The sequence below is a fragment of the Rhinolophus sinicus genome, chromosome 2 (assembly GCF_057876585.1).
Source record: "Rhinolophus sinicus isolate RSI-liver-muscle chromosome 2, RSI-T2T, whole genome shotgun sequence".
NCBI classification, from domain to species: Eukaryota; Metazoa; Chordata; class Mammalia; order Chiroptera; family Rhinolophidae; genus Rhinolophus; species Rhinolophus sinicus.
Window position 1 is genome coordinate 164,482,393 of NC_142502.1, and position 19,957 is coordinate 164,502,349.

At 37.4% G+C, this 19,957-nt stretch overlaps 1 protein-coding gene and 1 long non-coding RNA gene across 13 annotated transcripts in view; one reads left to right on the forward strand and one right to left on the reverse strand.

The window, feature by feature from the left end:
* LOC109453100 (uncharacterized) overlaps positions 1-19,063 on the forward strand; it is a 48,159-nt gene extending 29,096 nt beyond the window's left edge. The window contains exons 5-6 of the long non-coding RNA XR_002138242.3: positions 10,054-10,151; positions 15,129-19,063. This is a non-coding gene — a long non-coding RNA (uncharacterized LOC109453100). The remainder of the gene's footprint in view (positions 1-10,053; positions 10,152-15,128) is intronic.
* The window catches only part of ARHGEF33 (Rho guanine nucleotide exchange factor 33), a 103,657-nt gene that overhangs the window by 77,394 nt on the left and 6,306 nt on the right, over positions 1-19,957 (reverse strand). For all 12 annotated transcript variants that reach the window (XM_019742490.3, XM_074331907.2, XM_019742472.3 and 9 more), the window contains exons 2-4: positions 19,074-19,143; positions 1,996-2,106; positions 363-412 (exon numbers count right to left, since the gene is read on the reverse strand). In XM_019742490.3, the coding sequence (XP_019598049.1) occupies positions 363-412; positions 1,996-2,020 (75 nt within the window). In that variant the 5' untranslated portion in view covers positions 2,021-2,106; positions 19,074-19,143. The remainder of the gene's footprint in view (positions 1-362; positions 413-1,995; positions 2,107-19,073; positions 19,144-19,957) is intronic.

A 19,957-nucleotide genomic window follows, 5' to 3' on the forward strand; every position in this document is an offset into this window, starting at 1 on the left:
CTCCCTGCTAAGATAGGAAACTAAGAAAAACAGACCTTGCTCTCTCTTTCTCTCAGACAGAAGTGTTACTGCCCAGTATAATGGCCAGTGACGGTGGCAACAGGCAAGGAAAACATAGTTGATGTGGGAGCGGTGGGCTGTGTTTTATAAACTGGGTGAGTTGTCCTATAATAATGAGTTTTCTCGAAAGTGCAGTAGGAATGGTGCTCTCTGCCCTGCCTATCTCAAATCCAGTGAACTTGTTAAGTGAACAAATACGACGATAGATATGGAAGCATTTGTGAGCACTAAAAAGTTTATAAGTATAAGACACTCATTACTGTTACACACAGGACAGTTCAAAACAATCTCTTTGTCTTTACCTGGTAGATCTGTGTGGAAGGATTATTCATTGGCATATGTTCATTCTCTCCTGTAGGGAGAAAGAGCTTTGTTTAATCAACATGACTCATTCTGTCCCTATCCTCTTCAGACACATACAGGGAGAAAGGGGATTTATAGGATCCTAAATCCATGCCTGTATGACTGGGAACCAATGATTTAACAAGAACAAAACATAAACTGCTGTAGTGATTTTATAGTCACATCTTAATAACTAAATCATATGTACCTGATATAACACTTGTAGTAGAAAACCATGTTCTACCAGGGTGGGGGGTGTTTCTCAACCAAACTGTATGATTAGCAATCATTAATTAGCCAGGAGGCAGTGCGCATGGAGGGTCTCCCTTGTGTTCTTGGGGCTGAGTGAAGTTTACCGGATGGGCTGATTCTATAGTCAGGAAGGGTGCGCTTGGCCTGGCACCTGCCCAGTTATCGCTCTATTGTTCTCCGGAAACCTGCTTGAAATACCCCTACTTCTGTCTCTGATCTTGCCAAACTTCTAAACTGCTCTCCTGTCACTGCCCAGATCAGCTAAAGGAGTCTTGCTGTTCTCCTGGGCAAAAGGATTGATAGAAGGGAATTATAAATGGAAAGGGTCTGGGAAGGATGCCAGCAGAAAGAAAACAGCCTTGTCAATACTAGAGATTGTGAAACACGAGCCAAACACAAAGGAAGGAGTAGTTTATAAAAAACCATTTACAACCCAGGGAGAAAAAAGGTTGGCCTAGAATGTACCTTTCAGAACCACACTGGTTAGCTGTGAAGACAACGCACTTCATGTAAAACATGCAGCTCTTGGCTCGTCCATTTGGCTACATCTCCGTGTGTCCCATTGTATGAATTAAGCAGTTACACATAAAAGCCATGGTTGCAAACATTAGATTGTGTGGATGTGTGTATTGTTCTCCTAAGACATGCTGGTACAGGAAACCTTTTCTTAACCATGTTAAGTTCATAAATAGTACATAGCCTCAGTGCAGAACTTATACACACAGAAGGCTGTCCCTATCAAGCCCAGATGGCTGGAGAGTACCCAAACTTCCCACATATGCTTGAGCAATGATTACTTAGCCCACTTTATGCTGTCCCAACAGCCTGGGATCATGGCAAGAATCATGGCAAGAATCAGTACTTGGGTACAGAGACCAGGCTCTCAGATCGAACTTTGACATTTTGCACTGTAGCCTGGCTTCTCAATTACTGTCTCCTCATCTGTAAATTGGAGCTGATAACAGAAACCCACTTATATATGGTTGATTTTATATGGTAAAGTTTGAAAGAGAAAGTCCGTATGTCTAGGCCAGCCTGGAAAGTGTTGGATATCTACTCATTGAATCTGCATTTTGGCCTTCCTGAGCAGGTTGTTCTGAGGCAATCCTAATGTCATTGCTAAGAAAAGTAAGATAACTACTCAGACCAAATTATATGTACAGCATTTTCTATTTCTCCAGCACAAAGTCTGTGCTCTTCATGATCATCATATTGTCATAAGGAAATGAGAATAGTCAAGTTAACATGGTTTCCATGCTTTGAGACAATAGCAAGACAAGACTACAACCTACATTTCTTAAATACTGAGCCCTAAAGCAAGACATAGGAAAAAAATCTAACCTTGCTTTGTTTTGGTTTTTTCCATGGTGCCTGTTGCTTCTCTCCTCCAGCTTATTCTTCAACATTGCATCTTCATTGTCCCTGGATCAGGCCACCCCCTCTTCCCTGGACCTGTCAATTGAAATCAAGAGTAAGGGATAGCAAGTAGAACTGGAGAATTAACTGGACTTACTTTGTAGTTAACTTTAAAAAATTGAAATGAACACAGCTATTAGAAGCAACTTCAGGTTTACATAATTTCGTAAGAGTGAAAATGTTAAGTTGAGTAACTATTTAGCTTAAGACTTAAAGGTAAATATTTTGTAAATAAGTGTGAAATTCATTAGTTAAAATTATACTAGTTTTTAATATGGTACATTCTTTTTTTTTTATCAAATCAATTAATTTAGACCCACTGATTTTATTAGCAGGTTTAGGAAAATTATCTTAAGTAAAAATTGAAGAAGTATGAAAACCAATACATCTGTTTCTGTTTCACTAAATAGTAAGTTTCTTGATGGCCTTGTTCACACTCTCAGCATCTGGTAGACTCCTGTACACCCAGGAGATGCTTATCCAAAGTGGCCTGGCTATAGTGACCACTAGACATGAAGCCACAAGTTCAGAGTACAATCTAACAAAGAAATAAACACTGTCAGTGTTGTGAACATTGGCCCTCTTTTTAGCTGTCTAGAATTTAACCCATAAGGTGGGGCTTCCCCCACCTTGTGAGGCTCGATAGGATGCCTCCCACTATAGAGGGAGGTGCCAGGTTCTCCTAGCCTCCCTTGCAGCTAAGGCATGATGGACACATGACCTAGGATTTGCCACTTAGATACACCCACTCATGGCAGTGACAGAAGGATTTCCTAAAGCACATATATTTAGTATACTTTTCACTTTCCAAGAAATATAGAAGGTTCCTAAGACAGCAATGGCAGCAAGGGTAATGGTAGTGACCTTGACCTGGTACAGACAGTTTAGGTAACTCAAACTGTTGCTTTTGGTGCATTCCTCACCAGAACAGAGGTAGTGTATAACGTGGGGCATTGTTGCTGGCCACGTAATCCCAGCCTCCAGTCTCCTAGCAATTCTATGAATTGCCCATATCCTTTCAACAAATTCCCTTGCTGCTGAAATCAGCCAGAATTTTTTTCTGTTGTTTGCAACTAAGAAACCTGATTGAAACAATCAAAATATATTAACACTATCCAAGATTGAGAAAACACAAGTTAAAACTTTGTTCACACTCTAGAAAAGATTTATGTAATCTATAGTGACATAATACCCATGGCAGAGGTACGAGAGTACACATAGATGAAAAAGCATTGATCAACAGCCATATAATTATAAATGAGAGATATCAAGGAGTCAAGGCCACGTGCCATTTACAATCTTGCACATTTTTCATGTGCGCATGAAAATTAAGACAAAGTAAGGCATCTTCCCTAGATATCGGAATGTCTTTCACAGCTAATATAAGTTTATTAGGATGAAAACTTTCTTCTCCTTAGCAATTGCTCATGTATTTGATATCTAATGCATTCCATGATTAATATAATTAAATCACAGAATGTTAGAGTCAAAGGGTTTGAGAAAATTATTTCATCCAACTTCTTCATTTATAAGTGAAACAATAGAGGCCTAGAGGCGGGGAAGCCACACAGCTTTAAAAATTGTTGTTAGAAGTGATTTCAGTTACTATTGGGGGAAAAAAAGTCTTGAAAGCCATATTTTTATAGATAGTTATTTCCTGGGGATTTCGTTATCTAACTTACAACTAATTGAAAACAAACCAAAAAACCCTCCGTATATTATAGATAAAATGTAAACACACATTTTCAGAGCAAGGACATCATCAAGCCCACATAGGTACATACGGTCACTGATTTCAAGACAATAAAAAGTGTGTGGTTAACAGAAAGTGAATTAGAATTGTAATTTTATTTATTTACAAAAGTGAAAAAATTACATTAGGGAAAATATAGAGGGGGGAAAAACAACTATAATGCCTCTACTTAAGCAACCATCATGATAATTTGGTTGTTGTGCCTGCCAATTTTTTTTCTCTTTAATGTTTATAGGAGCCCACCTATAATTTTGTATATACTTTTTCATCTACATTATAGCATGAGCATTTTACTTTTTTCTTAAAAATTAGAGTAATCATTATTACTCCTATTATTTTTACTGTGGCCATTTGAGCAGAGGTACGAGTATTCCTCCCCAGTCCAAGTCAATGTTAACTGTCTGTGGGTGTCCTTCATCCCTTTCTCCATCCTCATATAATCAAACACAAACAAATAGACAGAACACTCGTGTAGCCGTACATGGGGTGGGGCTGTCAGTGTAGGTTCATACTATACCTCTCTGCTTCTCTGCATCTTGTCTCTCTCATTTAATAATACATCGTACCAATCTTTACAAATTAATTGGTATAGATCTAATAAATTATTTTCAACTGCTGCATAATACCCATGGCATGAGTAACCTGTATTAATCATTCCCGTACTGATGTACGTTTTCCTTACATCTTGGTGCTTTACTTATATGGGGTTTTAATAGGTATGACTGGGCTGCTTTCCAAAAAGGCTATAGTTATTCTGATTCCCCCCAGGAATATTATGCAAATACCTTTTCTCCTGCCAATAGTGGATGTTAACACTTTTTATTTCTTGCCAGTCAGATGAGTGACAAGTGGTATTTCATAGTTCCTTTTGCTGATTGCTAGCGCTATTGAGCATCACTGTATATACTTACTGGACATCTATATTCGCTTGTCTGTGATTATCTCGTCCTCTGCTTTGCGTATTTTTATATTAAGTTGTCTGTCTTTTCCTTGTCAATTAGTAAGAACTTTTATATAATAGAGATTAATATTTATTTGTCATACGAATTTTAAACATTTTTCTGTCTTTTTTTTTTGGTCTTCTGACTTTGTGGTCACTTTTGCTATTGGAACATTTTTTTAATTTATAAAGTCAAGTAGATCTTTTTCTTCATTGCTCTATGTTTTTTATATTGGTTTTAAAGCTCTCTGCAGCCCCAATATTATAATAAATGTTTTCCTAAATTTTCTTCTAGTGTTTTTATCATTTTTAAGTGTTTAATTCATCTGGAATTTGTTTTTATATATGGCACAAGGGGGTGTTCAGTTTCCTTACATTCCAGATGGATAGTCACATGTACCTGCTGTAGTTATTACATAAATCATCCTTTTCCTTCATGGAATTGAAATTTTTTTTTACATATTAAATTCTCATATACACTGAGATTTATTATGGGCCCTCTATTCCATTCTGATTTATCTTTCTATTCCTCTTCCAAAGTCAAAAATTATAGATGTAATTTGGTGTTTTAGAACTATTTGATAAAGCAAGTCAGCTATTATTCTTTTTTATAATTTTCTTTACCTGACATTTATTTTTCCATATGAATAAATGAACTCCAAGATTATTTTATCTGTTACCGAAAAACAAACAAACAAACAAAAACAACCTGGGTTTCTCACTGGAATTGCATTATTTACATATTAATTTAGGAGAACTGACATTTGTCTTACATCGAATCTTGTCAATCAAGAGCATATAGTTCTTTCCATTTCTCTGGATCAAATTTTATAATTTTCTTCTTTTTTTAAATTAAATTTATTGGGGTGACAATGGTTAGTAGAATTACATAGGTTTCAAGTATGCATTTATATAATATATCATCTGTATATCACATCGTGTACTCACCACCCAGAGTCAGTTCTCCTTCCATCACCATATATTTGGCCCCCTTTACCCTCTTCTACCATCCCCCTCTATAGTTTCCTTCTTAAATATCCTGTACTTTTTCTGTGAAATTTATTCTTAAGCATTTATAATTTTTATTGCTATTGTGAATGGCATTTTTCCCACTTTCATTTCTAGCTATTTTTGTATTCTTTATTTTTTTGTATATTTATTTTTTATTCATCCACCTTACTAAATTCCTTTATAATTATGGAAGATTTTTTTAAAAAGTAACTTTTTTTCATTTTCCACATGACTTTTATCCTGTTTTCAAATATTTCTACTGGCTATTTCATTGTCCTATCTTATTGTATTTGCTAGAGTTTTCAGATAATGTTTTCTAATAATGGTAACAATGAACATCATTATTCATTTTTTTTATTTTAATGTAAATGGATTTAAAGTCATTTAGAATGATATTTGCTATCTTTGGTAAATAATTTATATCATGCTTAAGTAATTTCTTTTTAGTTCTATTTTACTAAAATTTCTTAATAAGAACAGATACTGTATTTTATTAACCCTTTCAGTAGCTATTGATAGAGTTGCTTTCTTTTTAAGTTTATTATTGTAATGAATTTTGCTGATTCCCTGATGTTAAATCAACTTTATATTTCTTGGTCACAGGATATAGTTCCTTATATTTGCTTGGTCATAGGCTATAGTTCTTTTGATACACTGCTGGATTCTATTTGTTAATATTTAGACATTTTTTGCATCTATATTCACGAATGATTTTGATCTATGGTGGGTTTATTGTTTTTTATTTTGTTTGTGGGGGCATTAAGATCATGCAAGCTTCTTTAAAAATGAGATAATTTTGTATCTATTTCTGTAATCTAGAAAATTTTCAATTAAATTGGAATTACCTGTTCTTTAAAAGATAACAGAACATAGCTATGAAAACATTTACTCCTGGTGCCTTTTATAAAAGATAAACTGATCTTTAAATCCTTTTCAATTTTTTCAAAAGTCTGCATTTATTGAACAGCTGCTATGTGCCAAGCACTATGCTTCATATTTTATTTATACTGTCAATGTTTAATTGAATCCGCATATTGATCCTGTTTAATATGTATCCTATCCTCATTTTATAGATGAGAATATTGAGGCTTGGGAAAATGAGGTAATAATATGCCAAGGATCACACATAAGAAATGGCAGAGGGGATCAGAATGGGAACTCAGGTCTCTGTGATTTCAGAGCTGGTACATGTATCACTCCTGGCTTTCTACAGTTTCACAATCATTATATTTAATTACTAAAAAAGAGATGTTTGAGGAAATTTGTCATTGTTTTGTCATTGTTTTCTTTTTCTCCCCCAATTATTGAATACTAGGTAGGTTTTCTGTTTTTCACTACAATAAGTGAACAGAAGAAGGAATATAGCTTTTTTCCCTCATAATTAAGACATTTTCCCCCCTTAGGCTATGTTTCCAGAAGAGAATTACTTATTTCAAGAGTATGAACATATTAATGAGTAATATATACTGAAAGGTACGTTTTAAAAGGGAGAATAACGATAGGATTACAAGGAAACATAGTATGATTTTGTGGAAAGAGCCTTACTATGTTGTAAAATTCCTTTTGAGATCTTACGTGTAGTCTGCTCTTCATTTTCTATGGGAATCCCTCACTCTCTGAGCCCAGTAATTCTTTCCTCTGCCCTTCATAGTCCTTGAATTACTGCCTACCGTTGAATAAATAACAGTCAGACGCTGCCCCATTCTTCTCACCAAGTTAACATGGCTTCTCCCCCTCCCCAACCCTCTTCCTTTCTTTCCATCTCCACAATAGCAGGGTTAGCCTCTAAAAACGCCCATCTGGGCTTTGGCATACCCTTGGGAAAATACTGTTTTTAGAAAAAGCCTGATCTCTAAACTCTGCCTGATCATTATATGGAGCAATGGTTTTCAGACTGTACTATTTGAAGCCCTCGGGATTTTTTTTTTTTTTTTTACCACCAAGCTGGTGGGGTTCTGGTGGGGTTCTCCCCATCCCCTTCAACAAGAGTCTCTCTGTTCTTGTCTGATTTATATACTGCAGCTTTTGAGTGAGGTTTTCCTTTTAAAATTAGTTTCTGCTACTAAAACTAATGCAATAGAGAAATAGGAATTTTGAAACACTAACTTAAGGAGTTATGGTCAGATTTTTATAAAAATCAATTCAAATAATAAAGTTAATAGAAACCTAAAGAATACTGAAAAGTTTCCTGACCCTCCCCCAGACTGACCTAGAAGGTATACCCCACACACACATACACGCATAAGACCACAAAAACTTAGGATTTTCTATTACTTTCCAATTACTGCTGTGACAGAAAAGGAAAGTTTGGCTCTTTGGGGAATTAAAATTAATTGAAAGCAGACTTGAGTTAATTTCCATTTCAGTGTCCTTTATTGAATGGGTCTTTAGTGTACATTTCTAATTTAGGAGAATGAGAACTTTTTCTATTGGGGGGAGGGTGATACAGAGTTATTTTCCCCTGAAACTAAAGTAATTCATGAGGACAAATCCAGCAAACATTTTCAGAGAGGAAAAATCTATGTGATCTTTGTGATATAGAAACATGCTTTAAAAAAATTATGAAAGGGGTTGTTGTTTTTTAATACAGCTTAAAGTAACATACATTTCATGAAGTATCATATTTCATGACCTTGGAAAGTTGACTAGAATAACTATAGAAGATATTGAAAGGGGGGTGTCAAATATCTACCCCCAAAATAAGAAATAACCCAGGATAATAAAATAGGAAATTTCTATAAATAACAATGGCTATGCAGTTATTTAATCCATACCAGAGAATAGGTATATGTAAATTCCACTAAATCCATTTTAGGAGGTTCTGATACCAAATCTACTCTAAGATAGCCTAAATAAATATAGAAATAGTCTAAATAAAATATCAGAAAACAAAAATACAATGGTATGACCGATAGAGTTTGTTCTAGAGTATAAAATGGCTTGATACTTACAAATCTATTAATATAATTCATTTATCAACATCATAATCAGCAAGAAAACAAAGAGCACAGTGTGACCCTTAGAAGCAAATTGATAAGGAGATAAGGCAACCTTCACAATACACAGGCATATATGCAAGTGTTTAAAATTAGGATACCTCAATGATAATGTCACTTTCTACACCCACTTCCAAATACATGTATAATCAAATCATCCTTGAATACCTAACAATTTAAAGTCGCAAAGACAATAAATTAAAGAATGAGAAAAGGTCTGTGCCACCAGACATCCCAAACAATAAGTAGTCATATTTGAAAATGGTCCTTGGTCCTGAGGTCAGCCTTCCCCTTGACCTTTTCTCAAATATGAGTGTTGCTAGAAACAGTGTTGCCCCTGCCACTGAACCAGGTGACAAGGCCCCCACTGCATCCTTAGTTAACTGCTGGAATGCTAGTTCCCTCACCAGACTGTGAGCCACTTGGGAGCAGACGGGATATTTTATTCATCTGTGTACCTCCAGCTCCTACCCCTGTGCTGGGCATGTGCTCAACAAATGTTTGTGGAAGGGGATTAAATTCTCATCTGATAGACGACAAGAGAAACGTGGTTTTTTCAACACACGTTTCACATAAGCAAAAAAACATTAGTAGTAAATATAGAAATAATTTAGCCTGGAGATAATTGTTGTTGGGGAAAACAAAATCCGATTTTATTCTATCAAGCAAAGGTTCACTGCCAGAAATATATCTCCTGTGCCCACCACCGGGCTTGAAGACCAAAAGAGAGAAGGATTTCCTAACAAATGGTCCCACACCCAATCTGGTTATACCTGCTGTACCACCGTTGCCAGCAACCTCAAAATGCCCAGAGAGAAGAGGGCAAAGCACAGAGAATGGGCAATTCTGAAGCCAGGAGCCACAGAGGTTCTTTATGTCAACACACGGAATAGCAGAGCTCGTCCTACCTCCACTCCACTGCCACTTAATTCTTTTTGATTACCTAATAGTATCAGTCAGGATAGAGTAATTGGATGAGTTGCTATGTGTCCATATGAATCAGAAAAAAAAGAACACCAGCATGCTATCACACACACAAGACAAGACAATGGCTAGAGATAATTATTTCAAATTTATGAATGCCTCATTGAAGACATCAAAACCTATCAAAGATTTCAGACCTTATTACCTCCAGGGGGTTTTCTGACTTGTTTTATTGATTCACATACATAAATGTGTCAGAACCCGGTTTTGTGAGCCTGACTGCTTCATGGGATATGGGTCTAGTCAGGAAGATGTGCTCTATCTCTTTTCTTACCCGAGTTTGACTCGCTTTATTTCAGCCTTTCCAATAGGTTCTCTGCCTGGATTCATCTGAGTGGGAATGAAGAGCGTCTCGGAGACAGTCTGTACAAGAGGCACAGAGTTGCCCCAAAACAAGGTAAACAGCTACTTCAAAAGAAGATAAAGTGAATGGCACTATGTTTTCACTAGGTCAGTCCTGACGGGAAGAGAAGAAAGACAATGAAGGCAAGAGAGGCTCCCAAGAGAACTGTGATAGAAAACACCCTCAGCTCCAGAGAGAGCTCCCTCCAGCCCCAGGGGTGACCCTAACTTGCAGACAGGGTATATCAACGTGGTAAAACCTTAACTAGTCCTCAGGAAGTATTCCTCCTGCTGGAGCAGAGGCAGTTGTGGGACTCACAGCATTGGAATCACGAAGCTGAGTTAGTAATACCTTGTGAAATCAGTCATCAGTCACCAAAGCCTTTTTTAGGTGAGAGGGGAAACCAGGTTACTGCTATCTCTCCTGAGAGAATTTTTTTTCATAGTTCAGATGAAATGACATCCAACTTGGATCTGCCTTTGGCACTTTCAGAACTGCTAGAAAGGAGAGTAGAGTAAAATTTACTTCTCAGAATGATTGTAATTTCTCACTACCTCCCGGTGAAAAGACTCCAGGAGTTGGGAATCATAGACAAACCCTGCAACTCTCTCACCTCAGTTGGATGAACAGCCCACCACCCGTGCACCATGGACATGGGTCAGCAAATTCCCTGGCCAGTGAAGCTACAGCATTCTCCCTGTAGGACTGTCTACTTACAGGCCGTATGCACGTGTACCTAAGGACCTCAGTCCCTGCCGGTCCCCTGCCGTGAGACACTCTGCCCTCTGCTGACCCAAGTCCTGCTCGACCTTCAAAGGGCAGTTCATGTCTCATGCTCTTCATAAGCCTGCCTTGGCCATCCTCACCTGTCATGTGTCCTCACTAAGGATACTTATAACCAGCTATTATTAGAGTCCAACAGCACAGTAAACTAGATACAAGAAAAAGTCATCATTTTTATTGATCAGTGAAAAATGTAAATTCATCATTAGTTTGATTCTTTCTTTTATAATTTCAGCCTATTTCATACATGCCCTCCCTAGAACTAAGGCATACTGAACCCAACCAACGAGTAATTTCTTACCATATCTGGTACCTTTGACACAGGGAGAAAAGTCTAGAAACATTCCTTAAAGAGACTAGAACACATTGAAACTGGTTTTGCTAAGAAACTATATTCTGATTCCTAAATCTCTTATTGTACTATTTCAATTCGTTTTTCGGAACAAGTTGGGACAAGAATAAATAAATGAAATATAGAATATTAGTGCTCCATTCTCCTGCTTCCAACTACATTACATATTTCTCCCATTTCTGATAGTTGGATAGCAGTTCTGTTCTAAAGAACCTTCGAAAGTACATATGGAACCACACTGAACAACCTCACTTGAAATCTATTCTAGGGCGGCTTCAGCACGCTACAAGGAAATCCTTTTATGCAGATTATGCCCATTTCATCTTGTTTTGATGTCACTGGAAAACAGTTCCCGTAGACAAGGCGATGGAACAGGGCGCACACCTGCTGCCCCGCATCATGTCCTACCCTCAGTGCTATGGACTTAGAGCGCTCCGTATGTCATCGTTTTGCTTTTTGATCATGCAACCTGTGAACATTTTCATCAGGCTTCCCCCTACAGAACTATGTAAACACCTTCCTGAGAGTCAGGACGGTAGTGCCCTGCTGACCAGCAGGGTGGGGAATGGGAAGAATCCTGGGCTGACAGAGCCGACCCTGACTTCTCACTCATGCAGGGCCATGGGAAAGCCAGGCACCCTCTCTGGGCTTCCATTTCCTCGTCTCTAGCATGAGGAAGCTCTCAGCATCCTTGCAGCTCTAAACTGCTGAGGCTAAAGTCTAACAAGGTATCTCCAAATATTACTCAGTGACATGGTGATACAGCAACCAATGGCCTCCCTTGCCCACAGCCTTCCATTACTGGCCTTTTGTTCAATCTAACCCCCGCCCCCAAACAAAAAGACAGCACATGCTAAGCAGTTTACAATTTCCTAATCCCTACTTCTTACACTGTGCAGCTTTAGCTACTTTTTAGTATACAGGGCTTTATTTTGAGGGAAGGAAACAAAACTGGCTGTTCTTCTGACTTTTTTCCCTGCTAAATGCATATCACTGGGTATACTTACATTTCTTTCCAATAAATATTTTCACTTGGCTGTTCCAAACTCAACCTGTTAAAATCACATCAGTCATCTTCAGTCTACCCAGGCACGCCCTTCAGGTTTCCCTGGCTCTGTCACTAGCACCACCATTGACACAGGCTTAAGACCTCAGAATGATCTTCCCCTCATCTTACAATCCACCAGTAGTGAAACCCTTCTGAATGTTGCTTTATAAAGCTTCTTAAATTTCCTCCTTCCCTTTTCATTGTCACCGCTTTGGTTCAAGCCTGACTGCTGTGTGCCCAAATAGCAGTAGGAGCATCCTAATTAGTTTATCAACCCTGTACACTGCTACTAGATTCTTTTCCTTTAAATATCACTCTGATCATCTCTTGCTCCTGCTCAAAAACGTGAACAGCTCTCTTCTTAATAAAATATAATAAAAGCCTCATGTTCTTCCACAATGTTCTTGACCTTCCTCTCCAGTCTTATTTCTGATATGTAGGAGATACTCCAGCCTCCTGCGGCTTATTCACCACTGGCATTCCTACCTGGTTTCTCCCTTTCCCTGCTACCTGCTCTGCTCTCCTTGCCCCACTTCAATTGTCAAATCCTGACTCATTCCCCAAAGTCTGTCCAAGCCCCTTCCCCTCTGGAATGGACCCCTTCAATTCCATGGGAAATTTCCCCTCCTTTCTTGGAATATCTGTAGAACTCAGTTGGAACCAAAACTACAGTTTTCTACTGTTAGTTATCTTACAAAAATAATCTCATTTTCTAAATAGATTATAAACTTCGCGGTAAAAAAGAGGCTATTGCTCCCACCTCTTAGATCTCTGGTGCTCATTTTATGTTCTCACATAGAGTGTGAAGCACAATAAAAGTTTGTTGACTAAGATGATAAACCTTCCAAACACTGTCAATGGTTAACTATCTAGCACATAATCCTCCTCTAATTATTAGGGGTTAACTATTAATAATTAAGTGTTCTTTTACCTAGGAACCTGGTAATCAATAGTCATGGATGTAGCGACTAAGTGAGGAAGTATTTGGCCACAGGAAATCCAGGCCTGGACAGTGGAACAACAGGGTTTAATGCTCTATCTCAGCCCCAAAGGGCATTTTCAGATTACAGGCTCATACGGTAAAATAGGATGGTCTGCAATTGTTTAGCCCTTGTTATTTATACATTAGATTCTAATGCTTTGGGTTTAGAAGGAAAGTCAATCCTTTTCTTCCTTCACCCACTTTGGAATACACCTTAGGAACCTAACTACTTGCCCACATTTTTTCCTTGTAACACCCAGAGGACCTGCTTTCGGCCTGTAGTGTCTGCCACTCATCTTCTTGGGGATCCGTGCTCCTGGCCTGCTCTCAGTCTCCAAAACAAACTATGTGACAGGCAGTGAATGAGCCAGTAGATGCAAGATGAATCTAGGAAAATCAAAACAAAACAAAAAAACCCACCCCTTTGAAAGCAGTATTTCCAGCCTAGGCCTTGAGTCATTAACTCTCCACACATTCTCCCTCTAGCCTGTGGTTTATGAAGCTGAAGAGAGAGATACTATAAATCTGGATGAAAAGTTTACATGTAAAACAAATCCCTACTTCTTAAAATCCTGTAAATTCAGTTATCATGACTTTTTAAATTTACTGCTAATAGCCATAAAGTCCATTGGCAAAAATTAAATAGAGAAGTAGATGCAGTACATTTGAAAAGTCATTAAAATGTTCCGAATCTTAGGAGTGATAAAAGCTCTATTGCGAAAATCCCGGGACACAAAGGATGTAAAGAGGAAAAGTGAGGTTGAAATTCAAGCTTTTAGGCATCTCTACCAGGGCCTATTTTATTTGCATCTCTTGACAACTTCAAAGTCTTCTTGAATCTACAACATCCCACACTCATACATTGAGGATAAAAAAGGCCTAAGGCTTCTTCTGGTCTCCGCTTAAATGTCACCTTATTAGAAAGGCCTTCCCTGACCACATACATAAGAGCAGGACCCAGTGTCCACTGCCTGTCTTTTACTTTTTTTTTTTTTTCATTGCTTAATTTTTCTCCACAGCATTTATCACCAAAAGACAATGCTATCTACTTATTTGTTCATTATCCTTCTTGGCTGACCAAATCATGAGGGCTTGGACTTATTTTTTTATTCAGTCTATACTCTCCTAGGTCTAAAACAAGGTTTAGTACAGAACAGGCTCCAAATAAATAGGTGTTGAATAAATGAGTTTTTTGTCATAGTTTGGAAAGACCAAACGACACCCACCAGAACTACTTGCAAAATAAGCTAAAAATTCAACATATAATGGTAAAGAAAATCAGAACAGAAAGATCACACAGAGATCAGCCAGCCAAACCCTGTCACTTCACAAAGAAAAATAGGTTGAGAGGTTAAGTGACTAGAATAAGTCATAAGCTCATGTTTTGACGGGAATAATAAAATGGCTTACTACAGAGTCCCAAGTTTTTGTACAAATATGGTAACTACGGAATTTGATAGTACCGTTTGAATCTCAGTGAGGTGGGCCTCGTAAATAAGTGGAATAAAACGGCTGTCAGATCAGTCCCCTGGCCCAGAAATGTCAGTCTCACTACTTGTCATCAACACTATGACTCTGTTCCTTTGGATCTAGAGAGATTTTTTTTTTTAAATACACCTCAGGTGTGTCAGCTAACACTTTAGCTAGTTGAGAGCAACACTGGTAACCAAGCTAGGTGCCCACAGGAGGTGGGGATGGAGAATCTGAGCTTTGAAGTATGGGAGATCTGGATTCAAATCCCAGCTCCAGGATTTGAACAGTTGCTTGATCTTGGGAAAATTACTTCTCTAAGGGTCTGATTAGCTCAGTTTCTGATTATAAGTCTCTGGTTGTGAATTGTACTATTCTTTGCAATTTTTTGCCCAGGACAAAGCTGGAAGCCTTCGCCTAAGACCAATGGAGCTAAAAGAAAAAGCAAACTTTGGACCCTCCCGAGGGGTCTACATTCAAAGGTCTTCAAGGATCGGGACCATCTGTTAAGTTTCTGTGGTCTGAAGCTCCTAGCTCATGTGAGGGCCGTGCAGGCGCCAGTCACTGCTGCAGGAGCCAGACTGGACAACATGCATCCACAGCAGAGGCCTCTCAGCCCAGCTGTGGGGAGGGAGGGAGCCCCCGACAATCAATTGTTTGGCAATCGTGGGCCTGAAAACGAGCTTAGAGCTGGATCAAGGAGGTGCACGTGCACCACTCTATCAGTGGTACTAAAAGATCCCTGTAAATGTGAGAGGGAGAAAACTATACTTATCAGGACTGATTTGTCCAAAAGTCCCTTTGAATGAGTGCCAGATTTTTAGCCTGAATTTTATATCTCAGGAGCCCCTTCTCGCTAACTCCAGCTCATTGACTCTGCAAATCCCTACCTCGCCATATCCTCTGGGGCCACTCTTCTCCTGAACTTTGGAGGGGCTGCCTACGTGGGGCTCCCTGTGGTCCTTGTAGACAGCTGGACATTAGTTGATATGATTTTGCTACTTGTAACAGCTAATGACCGGGCTAGCTGAACTTATTTGATATTTCCCTCTTTTATAGTATTTCAATTAAAACTTTGTAGTAGTTAGTATATATGATATAGATGTGTAGATGACCACAGTTCGTGCATTTCATCGAACACCTCTCTACATTTTTTCCTCTCATTCTCTATGCCTCAAATAGCTTTTCTTACCTAATGAAATATTTATCATCTTTCAAGTCTCAGTTCAAGCACCTCCTTCTCTATGAAGCCTGCCGGGATCCTCCAAGCCATCAATACTCAGTCCTTCCTCCACTGCATTCTCATACCACATTACCAGTATCTCTCCCTGAGGGAAATCACAGGCATGAAAACTTCGAGAATATTTTGCAGTGGGTGCTCAACACAATCATAATATAATATAGTATAATATAATATAGTATAACATAACATAATATAATATAATTCCAAAGGATATTTATGGTTAATGATTTATTTCCCTAAAGAAAACAATAGGGAGAAATTGGTAAAAGGGTACAAACTTTCAGTTATAAGATGAATAAAGTCTGAGGATCTAATATATAACATGGTGACTGTAGTTGATAAGACTGTATTGTATAATTTATTAAGAGAGTAGAACTTAAATGTTCTCGCACAAAAAAGTAAATATATGAGGTGATGGATATGTTAAGTAACTCGATGGGGTGGGGGGGAAACCTTTCCACAACATATATCAAATCATCACATTGCACACTTTAAATATCTTACAATTTTATCTGTTAGTTATACCTCAATAAAGCTGGGGTAAAAAACACAGAATTTTATTTATTCATATTAATAGCAAGGAGTTGCATTTTTTAAAAATTAGTGAGCTAGAAAAGGCAAACAGAAAATCAATGCTATTTCACTTAAATTATAAATTTTGTTTAAATAAAAGTTCACTAAGCATGTAGACTGAGACATATTTTGGAGCACTACCTTTTGGCAAAGACCAAATGCTTCTCTGTACTTAAAAAAAGTGTTATGATCCATCTACACATAAAATTGCATATACAATATATGTACAAGTTTAGTCTTCAAAGCCTTTATAGCATCTGATAAGTAAAATTTTCAATGAAAAATAAATATTGTCAAGTAAAATGTCCTGAGACTTTATAGTTTTGCCTCAATTATGAAGCTACTGCCAAGAAGTAGGTGAGACTAATACTGGTATATTCGGTATATCAGGTTAGTGCAGCCAAATAGAAATGAACCAGCTAGGACAGTATTTGTAAGCCTTGTTTTAAACTACATTACTTTGAAACCTAAATTACAAACATAATTATAAAAGCAATACAAGCTCAGTGTAAAAATCCTGAGAACTTGACTCATTTTACCCTCTTTCTCTTTCCTACTCTTTGCAGGTGGAAGAGTCACTGGGAATCCAAAGCGTCCATGAGGAATTAGTGGAGGACAGCAGAGGGCATGGGGCTGTGGCCGACCAGGAGTGAGTGATACACCATGAGTGACTGACACTAGCTTGACTGTACAGGGGACACCGCAGAAGGCATCCAATGTGCTGCCAGAATTTTGAGTTTTATCTCACAGTTGCCGAGCTTTATTCTCCCAATCTCCTTTGGAACAGCAATGACCTTCCAAGAATTCCATCTGATTTTTAGCAACATATCTTTTTAATAGTATATTATTTCATCAATAATTCTCGCAACAAATCTGAATCAAATAACTTCATCTCCTTTTTATATCTTATTCTATTATCCAAATTATTATTCCCGTGATCATTCATTTAGTCATCCATTAATTATAGACTTCTTACCTATGAGACTCTTGATCAAAATTCTTCAGTGACTCCTAAAGTTTAAACATCCTAACACAAAAGTCCTCTGTCTTCACGATCTGGCCTCTGCCCAGCTCTGCAAACTCATCTTCAGTCACTCTTATACATGAACTGGGTTCCGATCACAAAGACAGTCTTGTAGTTCTCTGTCCTTTCTAGCCCCCAGGCTTTGTAAATGCTGTTCCTCAGTGGACATCTTTCCCCTACCCTGGGCTGGCTGTCCAACTCCTCGAGTCCTTCAAGATACTAGATACTGTGCAAGTATCACTCTTCCCTGTCATTCTTGACATGTCTCAGTAGAGTTAAGTTATTGCTTTTCTGTGTTGCCATGGTATTTTGTCCGCACTTCTATTACAGTATTTATGTTAAATTTTTTATTTAAAAATCTTACTTCTACAAGAGCAGGGGTTCATACACTCTCAGAGTATCCATAGGCAAAACTTGATGTAGGTTCGTTTTCTTCTGGAGAGAAGGTTCAGAGCTCGTATCAGACTCTCGAAAGGAGTTCATGTTTACTCTCTTAAAACCAAATTAAGAACTACGGCTCTCTAGATTATGCGTCTCTAGGAAACAGAGAGTGAATTCTATTGTTCTTTGAGTCTCTACTATTAGATACCTAATATTAGTTGAATGACCATTTCAGTTATTATTTAAAGGTAGAGGGGTATACTAATAAATATATAGTAAATTCAACCTCCTCTATTCATTAATGTTTTTAAGTAGACAGGAAGTGTGATACTATGAAAAGTGCATTGGACAAAAGTAAAACTATGGAAGGATTTATGCCAAACAACTAACAGTGGTTATGCTTGGAAAGAGGGATGGAAGCAGGGGTGGATGGACTTTCAAAGTTTACTTATATTCTTCTGTCTTGATCAAGCTCGTTTGTTTGTTTCTTTTACAATGTGTACATTTTAGTTTTGAAACTCAAAAATAATGTTTTAAACTATGAAACTTTTTTCTTAAGTACATGAAACATCTAGCTTCAAATCCCAGCTCTATTATTTATTTTTGTGACTCTGGGAGCTTACTTAATATTTATAAACCTAATTTCCTCAACTGTAAAATGTTAATAATACTTACCTATCCCACATAGCTATTATGTCACAAAGTGTAGCAAAAAATAGGGACTTAGTAAATATTAGTTGAATATAAATTTTGTTGTTCTTAAGGATTTTTTTGCAATCCCCAAAGGCATCCAAGAACTCAATTAAAACATAGATTATTATTGTCTCAAGACTGTGTGTAGACATTTATATATACGTAAAACTCTGATGTAACGTGGCTGGCTTATAAGGTGGCTATTAGCACTGACTACTAATTAATAACGGAATCTCCATATGTTTATTTGTTTTTAAACAAAGAAGGGTTACAGAATTCTTCAAAGCAATTTACAATATTTGTACTTCATCTTCAAGAATAAAGTACAAGTACTGGTTTAAACTAAGTACAAGTGCACTGGTTTAAACTAAACTCTCAGTTTATCTGTGTTCTTACTAGAAACAAGTTCTTTGCAATTTTCACTCACCTCATGGCTTGTCTTCACCAGTAGACATCACACCATGTTTTGTGAAATCTTCCTGATTTCTCTAGAGGACCTATAAAAAATGAAATGCTGTTGATAATGATAGGTACCTTATAATTTAAACCATCCTTTTTTCCTATAATTTAATAACTAAAAGTTTGTATTATATGTACAACTGATTGTTGTTAAAATATTCTAATAGTTCAAAAATCTATAAAGTAAAAAGTAAAGGTTCCTGTTTATTTTATTCTTTTAATTTTTGAGTCACTTGGTGTTGAGTAGGCACAACCACCCTGGTTTTTGTATCTTTGGGGTAACTAATAAAAATAAATTCCTATGTATTTAATAAAACATCTAGAAGACTACTCTGACAAAGCTTATGGGGCTTTGCTGAATCAGAAGAGTTCAAAGCCGTTCACCTGACCCTAAAATAATGAATGCTACAAATCTAGAGCTTTTCCTTAGTATTCCATATTAAAAGAAATCACCTACTTCAAGTGACAAGTGAAATAGATTTCTAATAGGTTTTTCTGTAGGCGCTAAGTGAGGTGATCTACAGTCAAAATTAAATACAAATCCATTTGGAGAATACTCTGAGTTTTCTGATTTTTGTGAGCAGTACAGCAAGTTCCAAGCCAGCTATATGTTTTATTTTTCATTATCTGAAGCCTCTTGGGCTGGGTGGCCAAGCCATTGAACTATTTTTTTTTTAATTTATATTCATTTGAATATATTTAGCTATCAGTATATATTAGAACTCAAGAGTTCACTCTGATATCTCCTCAAATTTCAATCCAACACTTCCTGTTCCAATACATTATTCTTTCTTTCCCTCTTTCCATGGTTTGTGTTTCGTTTTCTTGATCTGTATAATTGGCATAGTAATA